Source organism: Oncorhynchus mykiss, chromosome 27, assembly GCF_057628025.1.
Source record: "Oncorhynchus mykiss isolate SJ-2025 chromosome 27, ASM5762802v1, whole genome shotgun sequence".
Classification (NCBI taxonomy): domain Eukaryota; kingdom Metazoa; phylum Chordata; class Actinopteri; order Salmoniformes; family Salmonidae; genus Oncorhynchus; species Oncorhynchus mykiss.
Genome location: NC_143048.1, coordinates 6,092,174 through 6,119,857, shown reverse-complemented (window position 1 = coordinate 6,119,857; position 27,684 = coordinate 6,092,174). Strand labels below are relative to the sequence as shown.

At 42.9% G+C, this 27,684-nt stretch overlaps 1 protein-coding gene across 1 annotated transcript in view; it reads right to left on the bottom strand.

Moving 5' to 3' along the window:
- Positions 1-27,684, bottom strand: part of grik4 (glutamate ionotropic receptor kainate type subunit 4) — a 455,986-nt gene that overhangs the window by 184,188 nt on the left and 244,114 nt on the right. Inside the window, exon 3 of the mRNA XM_036965131.2 lies at positions 26,545-26,678. Coding sequence (XP_036821026.2) covers positions 26,545-26,626 — 82 coding nt within the window. The 5' untranslated portion in view covers positions 26,627-26,678. The remainder of the gene's footprint in view (positions 1-26,544; positions 26,679-27,684) is intronic.

The window sequence follows — 27,684 nt, the reverse complement described above, 5'->3', positions numbered from 1 at the left end:
CAATACTTTGTAGAGCCACCTTTTGCAGCAATTACAGCTGCAAGTATCTTGGGGTATGTCTCTATAAGCTTGGCACATCTAGCCACTGGGATTTTTGCCCATTCTTCAAGGCAACACTTCTCCAGCTCCTTCAAGTTGGATGGGTTCCGCTGGTGTACAGCAATCTTGAAGTCATACCAAAGATTTTCCATTGGATTGAGATCTGGGCTTTGACTAGGCCATTCCAAGACATTGGAATATTTCCCCTTAAACCACTCGAGTGTTGCTTTAGCAGTATGTTTAATGTTATTGTCCTGCTGGAAGGTGAACCTCCGTCCAGAGTCTCAAATCTCTGGAAGACTGAAACAGGTTTTCCTCAAGAATTGACCTGTATTTAACGCCATCCATCATTCCTTCAATTCTGACCAGTTTCCCAGTCCCTGTCGATGAAAATAATCCCCACATCATGATGCTGATCATGATGGTTATCTCGGGGTGATGAAAGGTGAAGGGTTTGCGCCAGACATAGCGCTTTCCTTGATGGCCAAAAAGCTCAATTTTAGTCTCATCTGACCAGACTACCTTCTTCCATATGTTTGGTGAGTCTCACACATGCCTTTTGGCAAACACCAAATGTGTTGTCTTATTATTTTCTTTAAGCAATGGCTTTTTTTCTGGCCACTCTTCCGTAAAGCCCAGCTCTGTGGAGTGTACGGCTTAAAGTGGTCCTATGGACAGATACTCCAATCTCGAATGTGGAGCTTTGCAGCTCCTTCAGGGTTATCTTTGGTCTCTTTGTTGCCTCTCTGATTAATGCCCTCCTTGCCTGGTCTGTGAGTTTTGGTGGGTTGCCCTCTCTTGTCAGGTTTGTTGTGGTGCCATATCCTTTCCATTTTTTAATAATGGATTTAATGGGGCTCCGTGGGATGTTCAAAGTTTCTGATATTTTTTCATAACCCAACCCTGACCTATACTTCTCCACAACTTTGTCCCTGACCTGTTTGGAGAGCTTGTTGGTCTTCGTGGTGCCGTTGCTTGGTGATGCCCCTTACTTAGTGTTGTTGCAGACTCTGGGGCCTTTCAGAACAGGTGTATATATACTGAGATTATGTGACAGATCATGTGACACTTAGATTGCACACAGGTGGACTTTATTTAACTAATTATGTGACTTCCTAAGGTAATTGGTTTAGGGGCTTCATAGCAAAGGGGGTGAATACATATGCACACACCACTTTTCTGTTTTTACATTTTGTAGAATTTTTTAAAACAAGTAATTTTTTTTATTTCACTTCACCAATTTGGACTATTTTGTGTATGTCCATTACATGAAATCCAAATAAAATTTTAAATTCAATTTAAATTTTAAATCTATTTAAATTACAGGTTATAATGCAACAAAATAGGAAAAACACCAAGGTGGATGAATACTTTTGCAAGGCACTGTGTCTGCCTGCAAGGCATGGGGGCTCGGCTCGCCCCGGTTGAGAGGTGGGCATACTGCTTTTATTTTCCATTTCATTTCCCACTGCCTAATGGCAAGCTTACTCAACACCCCACCAGGCAGTGGGGAGAAGCCGGTAGTTAATGAGGTTACTGTATGTGTGTGCATGTGTGCCTATACGTGTACGTGTGTGTACAAATGCGTTTGCGCGCAATCAGTGAATTTCTGCCCCTGATGGCCTTTCTGTGTCTCTGTGTTAAAGGGAGAGGAGGAAGCAGAACCTTCCAATTGTGATGTAGACATAGGGCATCAGTCATGCATGAACAAGGACACAGTTGATAAGATAAGCACGAACACAAAAGCAGCTATTAACACCCACGCACACACACACGGGCACGCACGCACACACGCGTGAATACACGCGCCACCTGTCGACACCCATCGGCCGCCAATCAGAGTGGACTGCACAATGTTAATAACACACCTGAGTGCACAGTGGAAAATAACCTCCCACGTCCACAGAGTTAATCAAACGCATCAGCACACAGGGGCCTCCCTGTCTGACGTGACGGCGGCCCCACAGTCCATCATCTAGCTGACTGTTCAGGGTGTCAACTTTATTGTCCTCCCAGTGTTCTGCTATCTGTCGAGCAGATTACACTCAGCGAGGCCCAGGGAGAAAGCCCTGAAATACCGCGCTCAGTTCTCACTCACCTGTGTCCTCATGTCCCTGTTCTATCCCAGACCCGCTATTCCTCCTCCTTGTTGTCAGCGCGCCACATTCTGGCATCAGGTGTATCACCAGCTTTCTTATTAAAGAAGCAATTTGTGGTCAGGGTCAGCCACTTTGAGCTGCTTTGCCTCCCAACGCACCACTAGTGGGTTTGTACCAATCTGCATATCTGCAAAACAACATGAATTCGCAGGTTGAGCTCATGGGGCTCTAACTGTACTTGTACATTGTTAACCCTGCTATGCAGCCGAATCACAATGACTCCTCTCGAGGACCCACAGCTCCTCTCGAGGACCCACAGCTATAGTACAGCAGCCCACACCATTTCCATTCTTAACCTGATCATTGGCTGAGAGGTGGAGAACAGGGGAGCAGCGGAGAACAGCCTTCTGGGCCCAGTCACCTGGATCAGAGACATGGAGAATCCAGCTTCAATGTTGCTCTACCCGTCAACAGACGGCAGGCCCTGGGCCCTGTGAAGGATGAGTCAGGGTGCTCCCCGGGTCTGTATTAGGGCCCTGCAGGAGAAGAGGCTACAACTGATGGGCACTTAGCTGTCAGAGAGGAGGCTCACACATTCCTCTATTGTCTCGCTCTTTCTCTGTCTCTGTGCCTGCCCCTCTTTCATTCTCTCTCCCTCCCTCTCTCGGTCTCGCACTCTCCCTCCCTCTTCTCTCTTTCTCCCTCTCTATGGAGCCATCCACAGGCACTAGTCTAGTGGCAACCTCCCAAACACACTGGGCAAGCATCTCTCCCTCCCGAGGGCCACTTTAACCTTTACAGCAGTGTTAACAGTGGCAAAAATATAAGCACACACTTCAATCTGTGGCTCGTTAACTCAACTTAAAAATGACTATCAACTCTCACTGAGAAACAAAATATGTAAGATTAATTTAGTCACTCTACGTACTTACTTAGCATTCTACACATTGTGTCATGTGGACACCCCTTCAAATGAGTGGATTTGGCTCTCCATAGACAAACATTTTCAGTAGAATGGCCCGTACTGAAGAGCTCAGTGACTTTCAACTTGGCACCCGCACAGGATTCCCCGTGTGGCTCAAATGGTAGAGCATGGTGCTTGCAATGCCAGTGTTGTGGGTACAAGTCCCATGGAGGACCAGTATGGAAATGGATGGTCTCACTACTGTAAGTTGCTCTGGATAAGAGTGTCTACTAAATGACAAAAATGTAAAATGATGCCACCTTTCCAACAAGTCAGTTTGTCAAATTTCTGCTCTACTATTGCTGCCCCTGTCAACTGTAAGGGCTGGTCTTGTGAAGTGGAAATGTCTAAGAGCAACAATGGCTCAGCTGTGAAGTGGTCATCTGTTCTTGGTTGCAACACTTACCACTGAGTTCCAAACTGCCTCTGGAAGCAACATTAGCACAAGAACTGTTCATTGGGAGCTTCATGAAATGGGTTTCCATGGCAGGGTCTAAGTTCACCATGCGCAATGCCAAGCGTTGACTTTGAGGCAATGGAAATGTGTTTTCTGGAGTGATGAATCACTCTTCACTGTTTGGCAGATGCCAGGAGAACGCTACCTGCCCAAATGTATAGTGGCAACTGTAAAGTTTGGTGGAGGAGGAATAATGGGCTGAGGCTGTTTTCCATGGTTTGGGCTAGGTCCCTTGGTTCCAGTGAAGGGAAATACGACGATTCTGTGCTTCCAACTTTGTGGCAAAAGTTTGGGGAATGCCTTTCCCTTTTCAGCATGACAATTACTGAACGTAACAAAAGTTGAGAAATTGTGGTATCAAATGACTTCCAGCATTAGTAGAATATTCTATGTTTGTATAGTAAATATTTGATATACCATCACATAATAACCCAGGTTAAAGATACTGTATGATTAAAGATACTGTATGATATATTCGGTCTGTGAAAAGTAGAAGCCGTTGCTCTTCAGTGGTCAAGGTGACAGAGGACCTTTGCTGTTGTCCCTCTACGTGATGGATACTGCCTAAGGGGTAGACTTTGGTCAAGCGTGTCCCAGTTGCACTCTTGGAGGGGTGATAGAATATTTCACGAGGGCAGCCATTGCTCTCCCTTTGTGCTCGTGAGTGGAGGTGAATAATGCGTGTGGATTATGGACCTAACCTGGGTTGAAATGAGCCTGACCCTCAGGCAGCCAGATTCATGTGGATGAATGTCGAGAATGACTGGCACTCAATTTCCAGACTGTCACTTCAATGGTGTAACAAACCCAGAGTCATATCTGCAAGCTCGGGAGAATACGGTATCAGAGAAAATAACCAAGATTGCCTGTGGTTCCCTTTTAAATATTTTGAATGGTTAGAATGGTTGAATGGTTTGAATGGAAAGCACATCCTATGTTGTTCGCAAACATTTATTTATTTTGATTAATATTCCCAATGAATAGATTGGCGCATGTCAATCTAATATATTTTCTTTGTGCATAAAGTATGATTCTTCTGTCAGTGTGCATTTGTGCATTAACACTAGCAGAAAAATACACTGCTCAAAAAAATAAAGGGAACACTAAAATAACACATCCTAGCTGTGAAATATTCTTATTAAATACTTTTTTCTTTACACAGTTGAATGTGCTGACAACAAAATCACACAAAAATTATCAATGGAAATCAAATGTATCAACCCATGGAGGTCTGGATTTGGAGTCACACTCAAAATTAAAGTGGAAAACCACACTACAGGCTGATCCAACTTTGATGTAATGTCCTTAAAACAAGTCAAAATGAGGCTCAGTAGTGTGTGTGGCCTCCACGTGCCTGTATGACCTCCCTACAATGCCTGGGCATGCTCCTGGTGAGGTGGGGGATGGTCTCCTGAGGGATCTCCTCCCAGACCTGGACTAAAGCATCCGCCAACTCCTGGACAGTCTGTGGTGCAACGTGGCGTTGGTGGATGGAGCGAGACATGATGTCCCAGATGTGCTCAATTGGATTCAGGTCTGGGGAACGGGCGGGCCAGTCCATAGCATCAATGCCTTCCTCTTGCAGGAACTGCTGACACACTCCAGCCACATGAGGTCTAGCATTGACTTTAGGAGGAACCCAGGGCCAACCGCACCAGCATATGGTCTCACAAGGGGTCTGAGGATCTCATCTCGGTACCTAATGGCAGTCAGGCTACCTCTGGCGAGCACATGGAGGGCTGTGCGGCCCCCCAAAGAAATGCCACCCCACACCATGACTGACCCACCGCCAAACCGGTCATGCTGGAGGATGTTACAGGCAGCAGAACGTTCTCCACGGAGTCTCCAGACTGTCACGTCTGTCACATGTGCTCAGTGTGAACCTGCTTTCATCTGTGAAGAGCACAGGGCGTCAGTGGCGAATTTGCCAATCTTGGTGTTCTCTGGCAAATGCCAAACATCCTGCACGGTGTTGGGCTGTAAGCACAACCCCCACCTGTGGACATCGGGCCCTCATACCACCCTCATGGAGTCTGTTTCTGACCGTTTGAGCAGACACATGCACATTTGTGGCCTGCTGGAGGTCATTTTGCAGGGCTCTGGCAGTGCTCCTCCTGCTCCTCCTTGCACAAAGGCGGAGGTAGCGGTCCTGTTGCTGGGTTGTTGCCCTCCTACGGCCTCCTCCACGTCTCCTGATGTACTGGCATGTCTCCTGGTAGCGCCTCCATGCTCTGGACACTGCGCTGACAGACACAGCAAACCTTCTTGCCACAGCTCGCATTGATGTGCCATCCTGGATGAGCTGCACTACCTGAGCCACTTGTGTGGGTTGTAGACTCCGTCTCATGCTACAACTAGAGTGAAAACACCGCCAGCATTCAATAGTGACCAAAACATCAGCCAGGAAGCATAGGAATTGAGAAGTGGTCTGTGGTTATCACCTGCAGAACCACTCCTTTATTGGGGGTGTCTTGCTAATTGCCTATAATTTCCACCTGTTGTCTATTCCATTTTCACAACAGCATGTGAAATTTATTGTCAATCAGTGTTGCTTCCTAAGTGGACAGTTTGATTTCACAGAGGTGTGATTGACTTGGAGTTACATTGTGTTGTTTAAGTGTTCCCTTTATTTTTTTGAGCAGTGTACATTGCACATACATTAACCGAAAGGTAGCAAGATCGAATTCCTGATCCGACAAGGTAAACAACTGTCTTTCTGCACCTGAACAAGGCAGTTAACCCACTGTTCCTAGGCTGTCATTGAAAATAAGAATTTGTTCTTAACTGAATTGCCTAGTTAAATAAAGGTTTTTAAAAAGTGTTTAGAGGAGACTGTGTGAATCAGGCATTCATGGTTGAATTGCTGCAAAGAAACCATGACTAAAGAACACCAATAATAAGAAGAGTCTTGCTTGGGCCAAGACACATGAGCAATGGACATTATACCTGTGGAAATCTAAATCTAAAGTTCAAATTTGAGATTTTTGGTTCCTACCGCCGTGTCTTTGTGAGACGCAGAGTAGGTGAACGGATGATCTCCACATGTGTGCTTCCCACTGTGAAGCATGGAGGAGGAGGTGTGATGGTGCTTTACTCTCTGTGATTTATTTAGAATTCAAGACACACTTAACCAGCATGGCTAGCACAGCATTCTGCAACAATATCCCATCCCATCTGGTTTGCTCTTAGGCGAGTGATGGAGTGATGCATCAGATGACCTGGCCTCCACAATCACCCGAGCTCAACCCAATTCAGATGGTTTGGGATGAGTTGGACCACAGAGGGAAGGAAAAGCAGCCAACAAGTGCTCAGAATATGTGGGAACTCCTTCAAGACGGTTGGAAAAGCAATCCAGATGAAGATGGTTGAGAGAATGACAAGAGTGTGCAAAGCTGGCATCAAAGGTGGCTACTAAATATATTTAGCTTTGTTTAACACTTTTTTTGTTACAACATAACACTATACAATATGTGTTATTTCATAGTTTTGATGTAAGAAAGAAAAATCCTTGAATGAGTAGGTGTGTCCAGTCTTTTGATTGGTAATGTATAACGTTATTATGTATGGCGATATGAAAGAAGAGAGAACTATTTCCAATTATGCTGTTAAATAGAACTAGTGTAAATATCTAAACCCCTGTATGAATAGAACACTAGTCTAAATGAGGAATTTGTGATGTAACACAAATGTACAATGAGTTACTAGAGTTAAAGTAACAATATTGGGTATAATGGGTTATTATGATCATCTGAAGAAGTAACAATAGAAAAATTATAATAATATACAACTTGCACACCCACACATAGACATATGTAAGGGGTGTAAAAATAATTCTGAGGAATGTTCAGAGTGGTCCCTTTATGGGTCATTTGAGGTATTTTTTAAAAATTATTTTAACGTTATTTAACTAGGCAAGTCAGTTAAAAACAAATTCTTATTTTCAATGACGTCCTAAGAGCAGTGAGTTAACCTTTCTGGCGCAGGCGTTCCGCTAGCGACCCACCTCGACAACATCCGGTGAAATTGCAGAGCGCCAAATTCAAAATACAGAAATAGTCATTATAAACATTCATAAAAAATACAAGTGTTATAAATCGGCTTGACAATTAACCTCTCTAGGGGGTGTGGAATGGTAGCGTCCCACCTGGCCAACATCCAGTGAAATTGCAGAGCGCGAAATTCAAAAATACTAAATTCAAATCTTTAACGTTCTTGAAAATATATGTATTATACATCAAAATAAAGCTTAACTTCTTGTTAATCCAGCTGCCGTGTCAGATTTCAAAAAAGGCTTTACAGCGAAAGCAAACCAAGCGATTATCTGAGGACAGCGCTCAGCACACAAAGCATTACGTACAGTTACCAGCCAAGTAGATTAGTCACAAAAGTCAGAAATAGCAATAAAATTAATCACTTACGCTTTGATGATCTTCGTATGGTTGCACTCACAAGACTCCATGTTACACAATACATTTTCGTTTTGTTTGATAAAGTAGGCTTTCATTGGAAAACAGACATTTCAAAGTAATGGCACTTCCTGGATGGATTTACCTCAGGTTTTCACCTGCCATTTCAGTTCTGTTATACTCACAGACATTATTTTAACAGTTTTGCAAACTTTAGAGTGTTTTCTATCCAAATCTACCAATTAAATGCATATCCTATCTTCTGGGCCTGAGTAGCAGGCAGTTTACTTTGGGCACGCTTTTCATCCAGATGTGAAAATAGTGCCCCCTACCCTAATGAAGTTAACTTCTTGTTAATCCAGCCGCTTTGACAGATTTCAAAAAGGCTTTACGGCAAAAGCATACCATGCGATTATCTGAGGACAGCTCCCCGCTTACAAAAGCATACAAACATTTTACAACCAAGTAAAGGAATTACAAAAGTCAGAAATAGCGATAAAGTTAATCACTTACCTTTGAAGATCTTCGGATGGTTGTAGTCACAAAAGTCCCAGCTACACAATAAATGTTAGTTTTGTTCGATAAAGTCCCTCTTTATATCTCAAAAACACAGTTTTGTTGGTGCGTTTTGTTCAGTAATCCACTGGCTCCAAGGCGGTCAAAACATGCAGACGAATACATCCTAATAGTACCGGTAAAGTTTGTCGAAACATGTCAAACAATGTTTATAATTAATCCTCAGGTTGTCAATTGTCTAAATAATCGATAATATTTCAACCGGACAAAAGCATATTCAGTAGAAAGGAAAAACAATGAAGGGCGCGCAATCGGTCACTCGCACAATCGGTCACGCGTGTGCAAACCAGCTCTGCATTCTTCCTCAGTCCATTGACAAAAAGGTCTCATTCTTCTTTATTTTTCAGAAAACAAGCCTGAAACAATGTCTAAAGACTGTTGACATCTAGTGGAAGCCAATAGGAAATGCAATCTGGGTCCTAACCCATTAGATACTCTTTTGGCATTCAATTGAAACTTGGTTTTTCATTTTTTCAATTGAAAACCCACATCAAAAAGATCCCACTTCCTAGATGGATTTTCCTCAGGTTTTTGCCTGCCATATCAGTTCTGTTATATTCACATACATTATTTTAACAGTTTTGCAAACTTTAGAGTGTTTTCTATCACAATCTACCAATTATATGCATATTCTAGCTTCCGGGCCTGAGTTAACAGGCAGTTTACTTTGGGCACGCTTCTCATCCAGACTTCGAAATACTGCCCCCAAGCCATAAGACGTTTTAATAATGTACTTCATATCCTAAACTTTTTAAACAAACAATTATAATTCTACACACACTGTATTTGCAGTTTCCATTAAGCGTGTTGCACGAAATTAATGTCAACCATTTTAAGTTCAAGCATTTCCTTGAACTATTGATTTGTGTCCCTTGCTCTCTCTGCACCAGTTGACATCTATAGCAGTTCTTCACAGTGAGTCTCTCCACTTGACTTGGAACCAGCTCATAGCACAAAACCACCACTCCTCTGCCCCACATGGACTTACATTGGTCTTTAACAATTGACTGATATTTCCAATAGACCAAAGTAATCTTCTCTCCTCCACCAGACCCCTTTCTGGAAGGCTTGGAGTGGACTTGACCTCAGTGACATGATCACACCTCTCACTGCTCATAGACAGGCGGTAGAACAACCGCTTTCAGTACCTTGGATTAAACCTTAATGAAGCATGGCACTACTCTATCCGAGCCTGCATCCCAAATGGCACCCTATTTCCCTCAAGAGTGCACTACGTTTGACCAGGGCCAATGGGGGCATATAGGGCTCTTGTCAAAAGGCGAGGTCTTTTATTTGAATAATGAAAGTACATTTACTAACTGTCAAGAAATGCAGGCACCCTGTCAGAGCATGACTGGGTCAACCTGAAAACCAGCCTGCAGAACGTTCCTTTTTGACAACAAGTTAAGCTATGCTCGCAAGCGCGTCTGCCTGTCCGTGAGGATGGCATTGAGCACAAAGGTGAAAATCAACATTTCATGTCCTCAGAGGATATACCATTTCCCATTCCTATTGAGAGATGTTAACAAAATCCATTGTGTTTAGTATGAGTATTAAAATACAATGCACACGTATGGCTTTGTATTTCCCCCTTTGAGTATATTTAGTTTTCCAGTGCCGTATTATTCCGTTGTTCCTTTACCCCTTCCGTCTGAGAGCCTGTTTGTCAGCCCCACCGCCAATGTCTATCTGCTTCCTCAGTTAGCTTGAATGACAGGTAATGACACCCGCTGAGAGATTGCCTCTCCCTCAGGGCGGAATACCGTCCACCAGAGGATGGCTGCATCGCTGCGGGGCCGCGGAAAAGACAGACATATGACATCTCCCCCCCCCCCTCCTTTCTATCTCTTTCACACAGTTTTTCCTTTCATTTCACCTCAGCCGCCTCCTCATCTCCATCCCCTTGCTCTATCTAGCGTATAGCTTTGACCGCCCGTCCCCCTCCACGTCTCCCATCCCCCTCTCCTAAGCTGCGGAGAATAGAGTGGTTTTGTGAGAAGAAGAGAAAAAAAAGAAATCGGTTGACCACAAGGGAACCTGCTCGACAGTATCACGATCAGTTGAGCCGAGTGTCCTGCGATGTGATGAGAAGTTAGACCACACGCTGTGTACCAGCTGCTACCATTTGCTTCCCAGAGAGGTCGAGTTTAAAAAGCTACTGTAGAAGATTTACTTTTTGATATTTATTGGCCTTGCACTTTCAAGTCATTGTTGTAGTCTGTGTACTCTTAATGTACTCTTGTGCCTGTGTGGTTGTGTGTATCGGACCGCTATGGCCCTGATTGTAATGCTCTAAGGGGACAAGTAAAGTGTATGGAATTGAATAGAATGTTCTACCGCAACATATTGAAGACACACTTCTCTTAACCGACACACATTAGTTATTAAAGAGAACCTCTACTCCACTTTATTCAGATATGTGGCTAGAAACTGCCCAATGTGAGAGTGATGGAATGATTATCTTTGCTTCCTGGATAGATGTAATCGACACCTATTTCCACACTATCTATAGCATTCCAGTAAGAGACAGACTTTTACAAATTGGCATCGGGGTAATGAGTCAGTGATTGAATTTACAGGAACAAAGGTTATTGGGATCCCATTTGTTTTAATACTGCATGCAGAATATAAATACTAATTAGTTTTGAAACCCAACAGATGACTAGAGACTACATTATCTGTGGTACGAGTTTAATTCCAAACTAGAGGACACCAACCTAAAGCAGCATGTCCCGAGACTTTAATTGAAAGTTGAAGGCGCAATCTGGGATTGGTACATCCATTTTTGGACTTCCAAAACAAACAACTTTTGCTATCTTTGGAGCTGTCTGTTTTAAATACACATAGGCTAAGGTTGAAGGAAAAAAAACGTGAAAAGTAATATGTCCTGCCATGATAGCCCAACACTTTTCAACCAGCCTGCATGTGAAAAGCCATGAGTAGCCTCCCGAGTGGCACAGTGGTCTAAGGTCGCAGCCACTAGAGATCCTGGTTCGAGTCCAGGCTCTGTTGCAGCCGGCCGCAACCGAGAGACCTATGGGGTGGTGCACAATTGGCCCAGCGTCGTCCGGGTTAGGGGAGGGTTTGGCCGGAAGGGATGTTCTTGCGCATTAGCGACTTCTGTGGTGGGCCGGGTGCAATGCACGCTGACACTGTCGCCTGGTGCACAGCGTTTCCTCTGACACATTGATGTGGCTGGCTTCTGGGTTAAGCGGGCAGTGCGGCTTGGCTGGGTTGTGTTTCGGAGGAGGTGCGGCTCTCGACCTTCGCCTCTCCCGAGTCCGCATGGCAGTTGCAGCGATGGGACAAGACTGTAGCTACCGAATGGGGAGGAAAAGTGGTAAACAAAAGAAGCCATGATTAAAATGCTAGCAGGAGATAGTCAGTCACTGTTGGACCCTGACTTCTTTGCAAGGTGACACCACTGCCAATAGATAGACCTACCCTGTGACCAAACAGGGTGGGTCTGGCTTTACCCTGTTCCGATGGCCCCTTATTTCTATTCACATGGCCAGCTACTTGGCAGTGGTGTCACCTTGCAAGGAAGTCAGGGTTCAACAGTGACTGACTATCTCCTGCTAGCATTTTAATCATGGCTTCTTTTTTGTTTTTACCACTTTTCCTCCCCAATTTTGTGGTATCGTGTCGTCGCAAACGTCAGGCACCATTAATCAAACACCTCTTACATGGACGGATTGACCATCTGGCAATTCTGGCAAGTTCCAGATGGGCCGAACCATCTTTTTGTTGGGTGGGCAGGTCGAAATTTTAAAAAGGGACACGGCCTGGCGGCACATGGGCTTGTTAAGTTTTTTACAATTATTTTTGAGGAATTCCTCTGGTGTCATTATATATTTGAGAAGAGGAAGATGCACATACTGACACAGATTTAGCCTACTGCTGCCAGATAATATTTTGGCTGTTTATCATATGAAATAGTAGGCTAATATTAACACTCAGGCCTAATTAGGGAAGGGGGGATTTGGAGAAACGCATATGACAGGCATTAACTTGCAATAGCCTAAAAAGTTTGATTGGCTTCTATAACACATACAGTAAGCCAATAACCATCTATTTGACATTAAATGCAGTGCTACTGCTTTTTTATTAAATACAAGTCATAAACTATTGCAATGAAACATTGAATTAATGCATACTAATTGTTAAATAATCCTCTGTTCAATTTGGGGACTGTCTGTGTATTTTACTTGTTTTATCAATGTTTATTCGCTTCTGAATCTGTCTTTTTAGCCAGCGAGTGGGTCTTCGTTTATGAGTTGTAGTAACGAGTGACTTTGGTGTTGTATTACATTACATAGCCACCGCCACAGTAGGCTGGAAAGTTCTGCCTATTTCCCGCCTATTTCATTCACTTTGTGGCCGAACGATACGCATCAGTGGCACTGTCAAACGAAGAACAATGCCGTAAATCTATCTGCATCCACATAAGCTAGTCTCGGCATCGTTGTATGACAAACAAAGAAGGTTTAATATGGAGTTTAATAGAAGAAATCAGAGCGAGAGGGAAAAGACTGTCAGTTCCTTAATGTAGCCATTGGCTGTATTATGAAGCCAAACACTAAGGAACTGACAGTCTCTTTCTCTTCTTTTCTTCTATTGAATTACATGTAGCCTTTAGCTAAGTGGGCATGGGGGAACACATGACAGGCACTAATTTGAAATATGTAGTTAAGCTATTTTAAGGTATTATATAAGCCAACGGTCATCTATACTGAATTTATTCAGTGATTTTATTTTTTGTCTAATATGTGTTTATTCATTCACAACTAGGATGGGTAAGACTTTATTTTAAGGGTCCGTAATAAACCATTTATAAGGCATTTATAAATTGTGTGTTGCCCGTGTATTAATCCTTACTCCCACATTAATAAAACCTTTACTAATCTTTTTGCAGTCCTTGATCTCAAAATTCACAAGGCACTCGCACATCTGAGCTATCTTTGTTACAGGTGCATGGTAACAGTTGAATCAGATGCAAAAAGAGAAGAAACCTGCACACTGCTCTTGATAGTATCACTGCTCTTTAATAAGCTCAGGCCTTGAGGCCGATGCGTAAAGCTTATTATAGAGCAGTGATACTATCAAGAGCAGTGTGTGGGTTTCTTCTTTTTTCTGCAGTCCTGAATCTGAAGTGAGTGCTATTTATAATTTATAAAAACTTTACCAAATGCTGATTGGTTGATAGCAGGGAGTTATATCACCACAATCCCCGCTGTCACGCCCTGACCTTAGTTATCTTTATTCTTTTGGTTAGTTCAGGGTGTGACGAGGGTGGTTTGTTTAGTTTTTGTATGTCTAAGGGTGTTTATACGTAGCTAAAATATTGTACAACTTTTTTCGCTTTGTCATTATGGGGTATTGTGTGTAGATTGATGAGAAATGTATTTATTTAATCCATTATAGAATAAGGCTGTAACGTAACAAAATGTGTAAAAAGTTAAGGGGTCTGAATACTTTCCAAATGTGCAGTGGAGGTAGGAAGGAGAGAGAGAGAGAGCGAGAGAGAGAGAGAGAGAGAGAGAGAGAGAGCAAGAGAGAGAGAGAGAGAGCAAGAGAGAGAGAGAGAGAGAGAGAGAGCAAGAGAGAGAGCGAGAGAATGAGAGAAAGAGAGAGAGAGATGCACTGCCGATAATAGTACTTAACCCTTAGGATATATGAAAGCCAGGCGCTTATATTTGCAATATAAATTGTGATTCTATGTAGTTATGATTTTATAAGTTATTATGAGCCAATAGTCATCTATTAGGCATTTATTCAACAACAAAAATAATAATCTAATAATAATAATCTAGTCCTCTGGTATCACAGCTGTGGGAAAGGAAGCTAGGCTTAGCAGAGACAGCTCAGAGGCGAGTGCAGTGGCGGCAAGGAAGAAAACAGAAAGACACAGATGTACGACCAGTTCCTTAATATGTTGGCTGAATATGTAATAGCAATTAACACTTAGGAGTGGCAGACAGAGTGACAGACAGACAGAGTGACAGCAGAGAAGATGCAGAAACGGACTGCACAACAGGGAGGCAACAGAGGCACGGCTATAGTGGTGACTTGTGTCTCCAGTGATGCTTTTATATGTTATACTTGTCTTAAACATGAGCTGGTTAAAAAGAGCTTGCTAAAAAAGGAGGAGAACTATGTTTCACCAGTAACAGTTGAGAAATGCTGTACTATAGCGTACTGCCTATGTCATGTGTCAGTAGATTTACTGCCCGTGTGTGTAAGTAGCGTGGGGGGCGGGGTGCACGCACGGTGATGTGGGATGGTGTGGCTAAAATGCTAGGGCTGAATTTTTGTCACAGTCCGCCCGTGACCTCTCACTTTCCATGACAACTACACTACATGACCAAAAGTATGCGGACACCTGCTCGTCAAACATCTCATTCCAAAATCATGGGCATTAACATGGAGTATAGCAGCCTTCACTCTTCTGGGAAGGCTCTTCAGTCAAGGTCTTCCACACCGATCTCGACAAACCATTTCTGTATGGACCTCACTTTGTGCACGGGGGCATTGTCATGCTGAAACAGGAAAGGGCCTTCGCCAAACTTTTGCCACAAGGTTGGAAACACGGAATCGTCTCCAATGTCTGTTCCAGAGTCCAATGGAGGCAAGCTTTACACCACTCCAGCCGACCCTTGGCATTGCCTATGGTGATCTTAGGCTTGTGTGCGGCTGCTTGGCCTTGGAAACCCATTTCATGAAGCTCCCGATGAACAGTTATTGTGCTGACGTTGCTTCCAGAGGCAATTTGGAACTCAGTGAGTGTTGCAACCGAGGACAGATGATTTTTCCGCGCTACAGGATTCAGCACTCGGCGGTCCCGTTCTATGAGCCTGTGTGGCCTACCACTTCGCAGCTGAGCTGTTGTTGCTCCTAGACGTTTCCACTTCACAATAACAGCACTTACAGTTGACCGGTCAGCTCTAGCAGGGCATACATTTGAAGAACTGACTTGTTGGAAAAGTGGCATCCTATGACGGTGCCACGTTGAAAGTCACTTGAGCTCTTCAGTAAGGTCATTCTACTGCCAATGTTTGTCTATGGAGATTGCATGGCTGTGTGCTCGATTTTATACACCTGTCGGCAACGGGTGTGGCTGAAATAGCCGAATCCATTAATTTGTCCACATACTTTTGTATATATAGTTTATTACTAATCTTCGAGAGTGAAATAACACACTTTATTTTGCCTAAATTGGACCGCCTGATCATTTTTTACTTGAAGTGTAGTGTGACACTATCTACAGTATGTCCGACCTTGCTTCCCTTAACAACATGAGATGTCTCCAGCACGCAACCAAGACATTCACATGCGGGGGGACCTGTGCTGCAAAACAAAAAGATGCGAGAGAAATAGGAGACAGTTAGGTCACTCTGCATTGATAATCTCCTTGGAGAAATACAATTCAGAGGGGCAGAGCAACGCGAATAGTTGTCAAGTGTGTGTGCGAGAGGAACGGGATGAAATGGGTCGTTCGTTTAGACACATCCGCCATGGAACGTGTTAATAACAAAACGGTTCACTTTGCTCATTTGTGAATGGCTGTTGTCATTTCCTTTTGTTCCACTTCTCACCAGAGCTTCACCTCTATTCCGAGAGCAGGTTTTCACATAGCTCGATTATATGGTTCATGGATATAATGTGAAACACATCCAGCATACCCTGACAATAACACGTCATCAAGCCTAACTGGTTTGTTAAAAGGTATATTTCGTGACAGAGAAATATGTCTTCCTCTCTTTTATCCAGATGACTTTCTATTCCACCCACATTCAGACAATGAGGCGTTTATTTCCATGCTCAAAGATATGTCACAGTTCACCCATTCATCAGCTTCTTATAGTTAAATGTATGAAGCTTAAATACTCAGAATACCACCATTATGGTTATTGTCATCGATTGGTCAGCACCCAAAAACACACTGTAACCAAGGCCATGGACAAGAGTCTAATAACAATTCAGAAGTTAATGTGGGATTCTGTGATTGGACTGATTGACTGTGTCCCATTAAACATTTAATGTAAGTTATTACTGGACAGGACCCAATGAAAACAGGACAAGAACCAATAGATGTACAGTACCAGCCAAAAGTTTGGACACATCAACTCATTCCAGGATTTTTCTTTATTTGTACTATTTTCTATATTGTAGAATAATAGTGAAGACATCAGAACTATGAAATAACACCTTCGGAATCATGTAGTAACCAAAAGAGTGTTAAACCAATCAAAATATATTTTATATTTGAGATTCTTCAAAGTAGCCACCCTTTGCCTTGATGACAGCTTTGCACACTCTTGGCATTCTCTCAACAAGCTTCATGAGGTAGTCACCTGTAATTAATTTCAATTAACAAGTGTGCCTTGTTAAAAGTTAATTTCTGGAATTTATTTCCTTCTTAATGTGTTTGAGCTAGTCAGTTGTGTTGTGACAAGGTAGGTGGTGGTATACAGAAGATAGCCCTATTTGGTAAAAGACCAAGTCCATATTATGGCAACAACAGCTCAAATAAGCAAAGAGAAATGACAGTCCATCATTACTTTAAGACATGAAGGTCAGTCAATCTGGAAAATGTCTAGAACTTTTAAAGTTTCTTCAAGTGCAGTCGCAAAAACCATCAAGCGCTATGATGAAACTAGGGTGATGGAGTGCTGCATCAGATGACCTGGCCTCCATAATCACCCGACCTCAACCCAATTGAGATGGTTTGGGATGAGTTGGACCGCAGAGTGAAGGTAAAGCAGCCAACAAGTAGTCAGCATACATCAGAACTCCTTCAAGACTGTTGGAAAAGCATTCCAGGTGAAGCGGGTAGAGACAATGTGTGTGCAAAGAGTGTGAAAAGCTGTCATCAAGTCAAAGGGTGGCTACATTAAAATAATCTAAAATACATTTGATTTGTTTAATACTTTTTTGTTAACTACAGTGGCAAGAAAAAGTATGTGAACCCTTTGGAATTACCTGGATTTCTGCATAAATTGGTCATAAAATGTGATCTGATCTTCATCTAAGTAACAACATTAGACAAACCCAGTCTGCTTAAACTAATAACACACAAACAAATATAATTTTTCATGTCTTTATTGAACACACCGTATAAAAATCCACAGTGTAGGTTGGATAAAGTATGTGAATCATTGGATTTAATAACTGGTTGACCCTCCTTTGGCAGCAAAAACCTCAACCAAACATTTTCTGTAGTTGCGGATCAGACCTGCACAACGGTCAGGTGGAATTTTGGACCATTCCTCTTTACAAAACTGTTTCAGTTCAGCAACATTCTTGGGATGTTGGGTGTTAACCGTTCTCTTGAGGTCATGCCACAGCATCTCAATCGGGTTGAGGTCAGGACTCTGACTGGGCCACTCCAAAAGTCAAATTTTCTTCTGTTGAAGCCATTCTGTTGTTGATTTACTTCTGTGTTTTGGGTTGTTGTCCTGTTGCATCACCCAACTTCTGTTGAGTTTCAATTTTCGAAAAGATTGCCTTACACTGGAGGTGGCCTACAACACCTGCAACATTTCTTGATAAACTTGGGAATTAATTTTTCTTTCGACGATAGCAAGCTGTCCAGGCCCTGAGACAGCAAAGCAGTCCCAAACCATGATGCTCCCTCCACCATACTTTACAATTGGGATGAGGTTTTGATGTTTGTGTGCTGTGCCTTTTTTTCTCCACACATAGTGTTGTGTGTTCCTTCAAAACAACTTAACTTTAGTTTCATCTGTCCACAGAATATTTTGCCAGCAAGCCGTGGAACATCCAGGTTTTTTTTGGACAGCAGTGGCTTCTTCCATGGGGTCCTCCCATGAACACCATTCTTGTTTAGTGTTTTACATATCGTAGACTTGTCACTAGAGATGTTAGCATGTTCCAGAGATTTCTGTAAATCTTTAGCTGACACTAGGATTCTTGTTAATCTCATTGAGCATTCTGCGCTGTGCTCTTGCAGCCATCTTTGCAGGACGGCAACTCCTAGGGAGAGTAGCAACAGTGCTGAACTTTCTTCATTTATAGACACTTTGTCTTATTGTGGACTGATGAACATCAAGGCTTTTAGAAACACTTTTGTAACCCTTTCCAGCTTTATGCAAGTCAATAATTCTTCATCTTAGGTCTTCTAATATCTCTTTTGTTCGTGGCATGGTTCACAACAGGCAATGCTTCTTGTTAATAGCAAACTCAAATGTTGTGATTGTTTTTTATATGGCAGGGCAGCTCTAACCAACATGTTCAATCTCTGCTCAATGATTGGACTCCAGGTTAGCTGAATCCTAACTCCAATTAGCTTTGAAGATGTCATTAGCCTAGGGGTTCACATACTTTTCCCAACCTACACTGTGAATGTTTAAATGATGTATTCAGTATAGACAAGAAAAATACAATAAGTTATGCGTTATCAGTTTAAGCACACTGTTTGTCCATTGTTGTGACTTAGATCAAGATACAATTTTAGGACAAATGTATGAAGAAATCCAGGTAATTCCAAAGGGTTCACATATTTTTTTCTTGCCACTGTATGTGATCCCATATGCATTATTTCATAGTTTTGTTGTCTTCACTAATTATTGTAAATACAAATTAGTTCAATTAAAAAAAAAATCCTACAATGTAGAAAATAGTCAAATTAAGATAAGAAAAACCCTTGAATGAGTCGGTGTCCAAACTTTTGACTGGCACTGTGTAAACACTGAACATAAAGACAACAAGAACCACATGGAATGATGTCAAGAAAAGGTTTTAAGGACAGGTTTCGCTTAGCCTAGTTCAGATCTGTTTGTCCAGTCTTGCCAGATCTGGCACCAGGCTGCTGTACTGTAGAGTAGTGATGCTCAAATGTTGGCCCCAGACCAAAACCTCCCTACCACCATTTACTGTGACCCTTGTCATGAATAATACTTTACATTGTGCATTATGATTTATTGATGAGTGAGGGTATCATTTATTGAGTACTATATTGAGTTCATTTGTTGAATGATATGTAGCGATACGGGGATGTTAGCATGATACATATGTATCATCTCCATCTGTGAATCAATATATTGATACCCACCTGTTGTGATACAGGCCTAATAACCAAGATCATTCATTTTTAACCAGATCAGAACCCAGAGAAGCATCGCCAGCAGTGCAACATCAGCACAAACATGACTTGAAACTGTTGTCTTCGTTCTCATGGCCAATGGCTGGAGTAGCTACTACAGTATTCCTCTCCTCCCTCGTTTCTTCTCTCTTCCTCTTTTCTGGGTTAGTCTACCTCCCTGCAGGCTGATTACAGTGAATCCCATCCGCTCGAACGGGCACACATTTTCCCCACTGTCACAACCGCTACCTGTGCATGTCTTGAAAGGAGACCATGTAGGTTAACGTCGCCCGCTATGATATAAAACACATGCGTCTGCTTGGCTGCCACCGCAAGCCACCGCTCAACACATTTGTCCATATTAAAGCAGGGAGCCGACAGTACGGTATGTTGTAGGCCACCTCCAGTGTTCGTCTTTATAGCAGTTAGATCGAGCTAGTTCCCCACGGAGCAGCTACATGTGGTGTGACGCCGCTGCAGTGTGCAGCGCGGGCAAATTGATATGAGGCGCTGATGAGTGAGTCGCAGACTGTATGCCTCCATCCGGGGGAGAGTAAGCAGAAAGAGGGTCATCTGTCATTCATGCTGCACTGAGTCTGTCACTCATACAGGGCATTTACCAGGAGAGAAATCTCTATTAAACACTGCAGGGAGGTGTGTGTGTGTGTGTACGTGTATGTGTATATATGTGTGTGTGCGTGTGTGTGTATGCCACCATTCAAAAGTTTGGGGTCACTTACAAATGTCCTTGTTTTTGAAAGAAAATGTAATGGACCAAAAAATTGATTAACAACAAATTGATCGGAAATACAGTGTAGACATTGTTAACGTTGTAAATGACAATTGTAGCTGGAAACGCAGATTTTTTATGGTGTACAGAGGCCCGTTATCAGCATCCATCACTCCTGTGTTCCAATGGCACGTTGTGTTACCTAATCCAAGTTTATAATTTTAAAAGGCTAATTGATCATTAGAAAACCCTTTTGCAATTATGTTAGCACAGTTGAAAACTGTTGTCCTGATTAAAGAAGCAATAAAACTGGCCTTCTTTAGACTAGTTGAGTATCTGGAGCATCAGCATTTGTGGGTTTGATTACAGGTTCAAAATGGCTAGAAACAAAGACCTTTCTTCTGAAACTCGTCACTCTATTCTTGTTCTGAGAATTGAAGGCTATTCCATGCTAGAAATTTCCAAGAAATGTAAGATCTCGTACACCGCTGTGTACTACTCCCTTCACAGAACAGGGCAAACTGGCTCTAACCATAATAGAAAGAGGAGTGGGAGGCCCCGGTGCACAACTGAGCAAGATGACAAGTACATTAGAGTGTCTATTTTGAGAAACAGACTCCTCACAAATCCTCAACTGGCAGCTTCATTAAATAGTACCCACAAGACACCAGTCTCAACGTCAACAGTGAAGAGGCAACTCCGGGATGCTGGCCTTCTAGGCAGAGTTGCAAAGAAAAAGCCATACCTCAGACTGGCCAATAAAAAGAAAAGCTTAAGATGGGCAAAAGAACACAGACACTGGACAGAGGAACTCTGCCTAGAAGGCCAGCATTCCAGAGCATCTCACCTCATGTGAGCAAAACCCCAAGACTTCCTTAATGTTAGAGATCGCGCACCAGCTGTTGTTGACAAATATACACAGAACACCACCCCTCGTCTTACCAGTGGTTGCTGTTCTGTCTTGCCGATGAACGGAAAACCCAGCCAACTGTATATTATCCATGTCCTCGTTCAGCCATGACTCGTTAAAACATAATATATTACAGTTTATTCTCCAGTGATTGCACGTTCGCCAGTAGGATGGATGGTAAAGGCAGATTATCCACTTGCCAACTAATTCTCACCAAGCACCCGGATCTGCTGCTCCTGAATTGGCGTCTCCTCTTCATGCTAATGATGGGGTTTTGGGGCAAATATTTTGCCTCCGATTCTTTAGAGGAAATGGATGTTCTGATTTCCAGAAGCTCTTTTCGGTCATAAAAGATGGTGGTGAAACATTAATGTTCAAAAAAAGTTACAAACGCAAACAAACAGAAGAGCACAATTGGCTAGGAGCCCATAAAATGGCAGCCATCTCCTCCGGTGCCATAATTGGTTAATCTGACTAATGATTAACTTTGTCTGCGGAACTGAAAATAACTCCTTGGAAACACAGTCAATGAATGTAACACAGCAAAGATGAGGCAAATTCAAACATCAAGCTTTTTTTTTGTATAACGCTGTTTTGGAATCACATAGCAACATTGTTCTAGCGATTTAAGATTGCATATTGTACATTTCAATTAGAAATACTGTATGTAGGCAATACGAATTTCAGCTAGTGAAATCAAGGAGGTTGGATGACACCTGTCTAACAGAATGACAGTGTATTTGGGATAGTTATACCTTTCCAACTTTCATGACATCATCAGCTGGATCTCTGGATGGACTCCTCTCATCTATCCCACCCAAAAAGAGCATCATCAAAACAGTGCATGCTTACTGGTTAATTGGTTCTGTTATGAGCCTCCTTGGTAAATCAAATACCACACCAGTCGCAATCATGTCATCTCAATCATCTGACCATACTGTATTCTGCAAATCTATCACCAATCTGCCAAACAAAAGAGGCATGTGCTGCATCCCGATGCTCCAACTCTTCTCCCAACGTTTACACTTGCACACTTTCTCACATGAATTTGACAATGAATGGAAACTCACCCCAGCCAAAGTTTACACCAATCACATGCTTTTTACTAAAGTCCTTGACTGGGAGTATGCAAGTGCACACTTCTGGAAAAGGCTGGAGAATTAAGACTCAACCAAAGACAACATCCTTCTCTCCTCATTTCACCTGCACTCAACATCTTGACTATTGTCTGGCAGTGGGGTGTGATGCTAGCTTAGCGGTGCTATTTAGGCCTGTTGCAATGTATTAATTCCATAGGAAGTCCAGACAGTGACATTCCGGTAGTCAGGCAGGACTCGAGGGGACTAGGGTTGTTAAATATCCCCTCCTGGAGCGCGGCAGTGGGCGGCAGGCAAAGGCGTGAAAATAACAGCCCCGATGCTAATGCCGGCGCCGCGGCGTGCCCCTGACAGGCATCAACGGCGGCTAGCTCCCGCCGCCTGACATCAGAGAGGGGGGAAAACACAGGCCTGACCGCCTAATTAACTATCAACTAAAACAAGATGGGAATAAACATTATGGAGGTACCTTTGTAGAGAGATGTGAGGTGGTGGAGGGAGGGAAGGTGGGAGGGAAGGTAGGAGAAAACAGAGGAGGAGGAGGAGGAGGAGGTATAATACAGCATTCACTAATCATCCAAGAGAATTCTGGGACCCGGCTAGCACATAACGTTCTAAGGACCATATGTTTCTTAGCGCATGGTGAGAAGGTGGTTGTCAGATGGTTCATTTGCATACAACCTTCCCACAACGTTCTGGGAATGGTGCAGGAGACCCAGCTAGCACATAACATTCTAAGAACCATAAGTTTCATAGGTGGGAATTTATGTATATCAGCATAACGTTTCCTACAGGATTCCTTATGGTTCTATTTAAAGTCATGTTCTCAGAACGTTAAGAAACCATGTTCTTTCTTCTGTGGAGATTTCAGTACTTGAGCATAATGTTTTCTGCAGGTTTCCTTATGGTTCTGTTTAAAGTCATGCTCTCAGAACGTTCAGAGAACGTTAAAAACAAGATTCTTCTGTGGGAATTTCAATAATTCAACATAATGTTTTCTGCAGATTTCCTCAAAGTCCTATTTACAGTGCCTTGCGAAAGTATTCGGCCCCCTTGAACTTTGCGACCTTTTGCCACATTTCAGGCTTCAAACATAAAGATATAAAACTGTATTTTTTTGAGAAGAATCAACAACAAGTGGGACACAATCATGAAGTGGAACGACATTTATTGGATATTTCAAACTTTTTTAACAAATCAAAAACTGAAAAATTGGCCGTGCAAAATTATTCAGCCCCCTTAAGTTAATACTTTGTAGCGCCACCTTTTGCTGCGATTACAGCTGTAAGTCGCTTGGGGTATGTCTATCAGTTTTGCACATCGAGAGACTGACATTTTTTCCCATTCCTCCTTGCAAAACAGCTCGAGCTCAGTGAGGTTGGATGGAGAGCATTTGTGAACAGCAGTTTTCAGTTCTTTCCACAGATTCTCGATTGGATTCAGGTCTGGACTTTGACTTGGCCATTCTAACACCTGGATATGTTTATTTTTGAACCATTCCATTGTAGATTTTGCTTTATGTTTTGGATCATTGTCTTGTTGGAAGACAAATCTCCGTCCCAGTCTCAGGTCTTTTGCAGACTCCATCAGGTTTTCTTCCAGAATGGTCCTGTATTTGGCTCCATCCATCTTCCCATCAATTTTAACCATCTTCCCTGTCCCTGCTGAAGAAAAGCAGGCCCAAACCATGATGCTGCCACCACCATGTTTGACAGTGGGGATGGTGTGTTCAGCTGTGTTGCTTTTACGCCAAACATAACGTTTTGCATTGTTGCCAAAAAGTTAAATTTTGGTTTCATCTGACCAGAGCACCTTCTTCCACATGTTTGGTGTGTCTCCCAGGTGGCTTGTGGCAAACTTTAAACAACACTTTTTATGGATATCTTTAAGAAATGGCTTTCTTCTTGCCACTCTTCCATAAAGGCCAGATTTGTGCAATACACGACTGATTGTTGTCCTATGGACAGAGTCTCCCACCTCAGCTGTAGATCTCTGCAGTTCATCCAGAGTGATCATGGGCCTCTTGGCTGCATCTCTGATCAGTCTTCTCCTTGTATGAGCTGAAAGTTTAGAGGGACGGCCAGGTCTTGGTAGATTTGCAGTGGTCTGATACTCCTTCCATTTCAATATTATCGCTTGCACAGTGCTCCTTGGGATGTTTAAAGCTTGGGAAATCTTTTTGTATCCAAATCCGGCTTTAAACTTCTTCACAACAGTATCTCGGACCTGCCTGGTGTGTTCCTTGTTCTTCATGATGCTCTCTGCGCTTTTAACGGACCTCTGAGACTATCACAGTGCAGGTGCATTTATACGGAGACTTGATTACACACAGGTGGATTGTATTTATCATCATTAGTCATTTAGGTCAACATTGGATCATTCAGAGATCCTCACTGAACTTCTGGAGAGAGTTTGCTGCACTGAAAGTAAAGGGGCTGAATAATTTTGCACGCCCAATTTTTTACTTTTTGATTTGTTAAAAAAGTTTGAAATATCCAATAAATGTCGTTCCACTTCATGATTGTGTCCCACTTGTTGTTGATTCGTCACAAAAAAATAGTTTTATATCTTTATGTTTGAAGCCTGAAATGTGGCAAAAGGTCGCAAAGTTCAAGGGGGCCGAATTCTTTCGCAAGGCACTGTAAATGCATGTTCTCAGAACATTAAGAAAACTTTCCATAAAAACAACAAGAAAACATTAGTAACATTCAAAGAACGTTCTAAGAATGTTATTTAAAAACATTAGCGTTCCTTTCTCAGCATCAACATTCTATCTCCTCTATCTTGTTAAGTGTGCTCAGGTATGTAGGCCACACCTCATCTTAAATGAGTGCTTGTTTCCTTTGAAATGGGGCGTGTTTGAATAGACTAAAATGAAGATCATAGGTTTGAATATCACTAATGCCGTGCCACAATAAAAAACAAATACGTCTGCATGATTAATGCCAAAGCAAATTCATTCCCATGTGTCCAATCTGTGCTTGGAGTTCAAAACAGTTAACCCAAACTAATCTAGCAAATGTATTAAAAGATTTATTGAAAGTTTAAAGAAAGCCACCAAATAACCTGTAATTTCCGTTCTCAAAACATTTAAAAAACCTTCCATCTTACCGGTCAGGAAACTTCTGGCTTTGTTCCCAGAACCATTGGAAAATCCAAAACGTACGTTCCCACAACTTCCAAGGAACCAAATGTGCTAGCTGGGAGGCTGTGTGTTTGTTGCTCCCTGTCGCGATCGCATGGAGATGGACTAAAGCAAACTGAGAAGTTTCTCTGCGAGCATATTGGGCACTTTAATAATTGATCGGCAAGGCACATTCACAGTGCCAGACCTTTCTCTGATCCCTGCACGGCTTGTTACCCAATATACATGTTGTTTTAAAGTTACGGCACACTAGAAATCAATATAGACTGCTGTTATGCTGCTGTTAGTCTGTCTGTCCTCCGTCTGCCGTCACAGTGGTTGCTGGGAGAAATCAGCCCATGTTGAGGTGGCCTCTGCTGCTGCTGCTGTGAGAGAGACATGTCCTGGTCACTGCTGCCCCAGACCCAGCCCTATGGCTGGTGGATAGCCGGCTACGGATCGGCTAATTAATGTAATGATAGGAGGACCCCTGTCCTCCATCTTTACCCACCATTTCCTCTCTCTCATCTCTGTGTGAAAATGAGTACGGGCCTGTAAACACCATACACTAAAATGTATCTAAACAGGTAACTGGTTTTCCCAGCTAACACTCAATTATGGCAAAGTATAATATCATGACTCATTTTGACACTCACTGTGTTTTTCACTGCGGCTCGGGAAATGGTAGCAGAAAATGAGATTTTCTAGCCATTTGGTTAAGGTACCCGGTTGCACACAAGAAAGTACCTTTCTGCTGCATCAGAAATAGCAGACAGAATATAACACTCAGAAAATAGCGCCTCTTCGTGTTACAGTACAATTGGAGTGATACCGAACTCTCGTCAAAGTGCTGCTGAGATGCACTGAGGAAGCAATCAGTTGTCAGAGCAAGTCAACACTCTCAACCAGGCCTAGAATTACACGTAGAGGAGCTCTTGTGATGGCGCCTTTTGAATAAGGAGTGAGGAGAGGCAGGGGAGAGACGAGTTGTGCCCTTCCAGCCATGCTGGGTCCAGGGACAGAGGTCAGACTACTTACCTATTCTGAAGGAGAGCGGCCCAGCGGAGGTACATCTCACCCACATGGCTAAGAGGAGCAGAGGCGCCCAGGCTGCGAGCATCTTCTATGACTCCTCATGGGTCCTGCCCCGGGGGTCCCCCTGTCACAGCCACCTGGAGAACATAACACACAAATGTATGGATTATATAGAAGCATGGATCATGCACACGTACACATGCAGATAGGCATGCACACCATAGAAAAATAATAGAAGAATCTATGACGCGCGCACACATACTCGAAGGCACACACAGACACATGTACACACACGCACAGACTCGCACGCACAGACACACACACATTCGCACTCCCACACAGGCACGCACATTTGAACGTAAGCAAATACACACACACTGAGAACACAAAGCAACCGCCATCGATCATCTGTACGCTCATCTATCTTCACCACAGCCTCAATAAATTATTGAGCCGTTTTCATTTATCTGGTACGCTACCTCATTGCACTTCCCTGTTGCTTTTCTGATTGCTAAAAGCATGATTAGCTTTCACCAGAACTGAACCATATTCAAGGGTGTGGCTCTCAAGTCACAACTTCTACATAGCATCCACTTGTGTGGGAGAAAGATGTACATATAGGGAGGAACATAATACTGTAACACAAGAGAAAGATACACTTAGAGTGCATTTGCCATTCTGGTAAAATGCATTGTCTATTATATAGGACAGGAGGCCAGAGTAAGGCCATGAGAGCATAGGACAGCTGGACAAATCAAGGTCAGAGGGACATACAAAGGAGGGGGTCAGCCAAATGACCAACTGATGGACTATAGACATAGGGCATATATTTTTAGGACATGAAGAGAAGAGACACATAGTCTACGAGTCCTAATAAGGACAGACATACCAAAGAACACACCAGGCTGAAAGTAAGGGGGCCCATAGCATAAGATGGGCATGTATTATTTTTGGGACATGAAGACGTCCTGCCACTATTATAACTTAACTGAAAGCAGATATGGGCGTTATCGAGCTGAACAAGCAGGATGCACAGATTGGGATATAATGGTAGCAGATGGACTGAGGGAAGTAACTTCATTTGCATGCGGGATGGACACATATGTTGTATGTGTATAAATACAGAGCCAGTGCTCTGGAAAA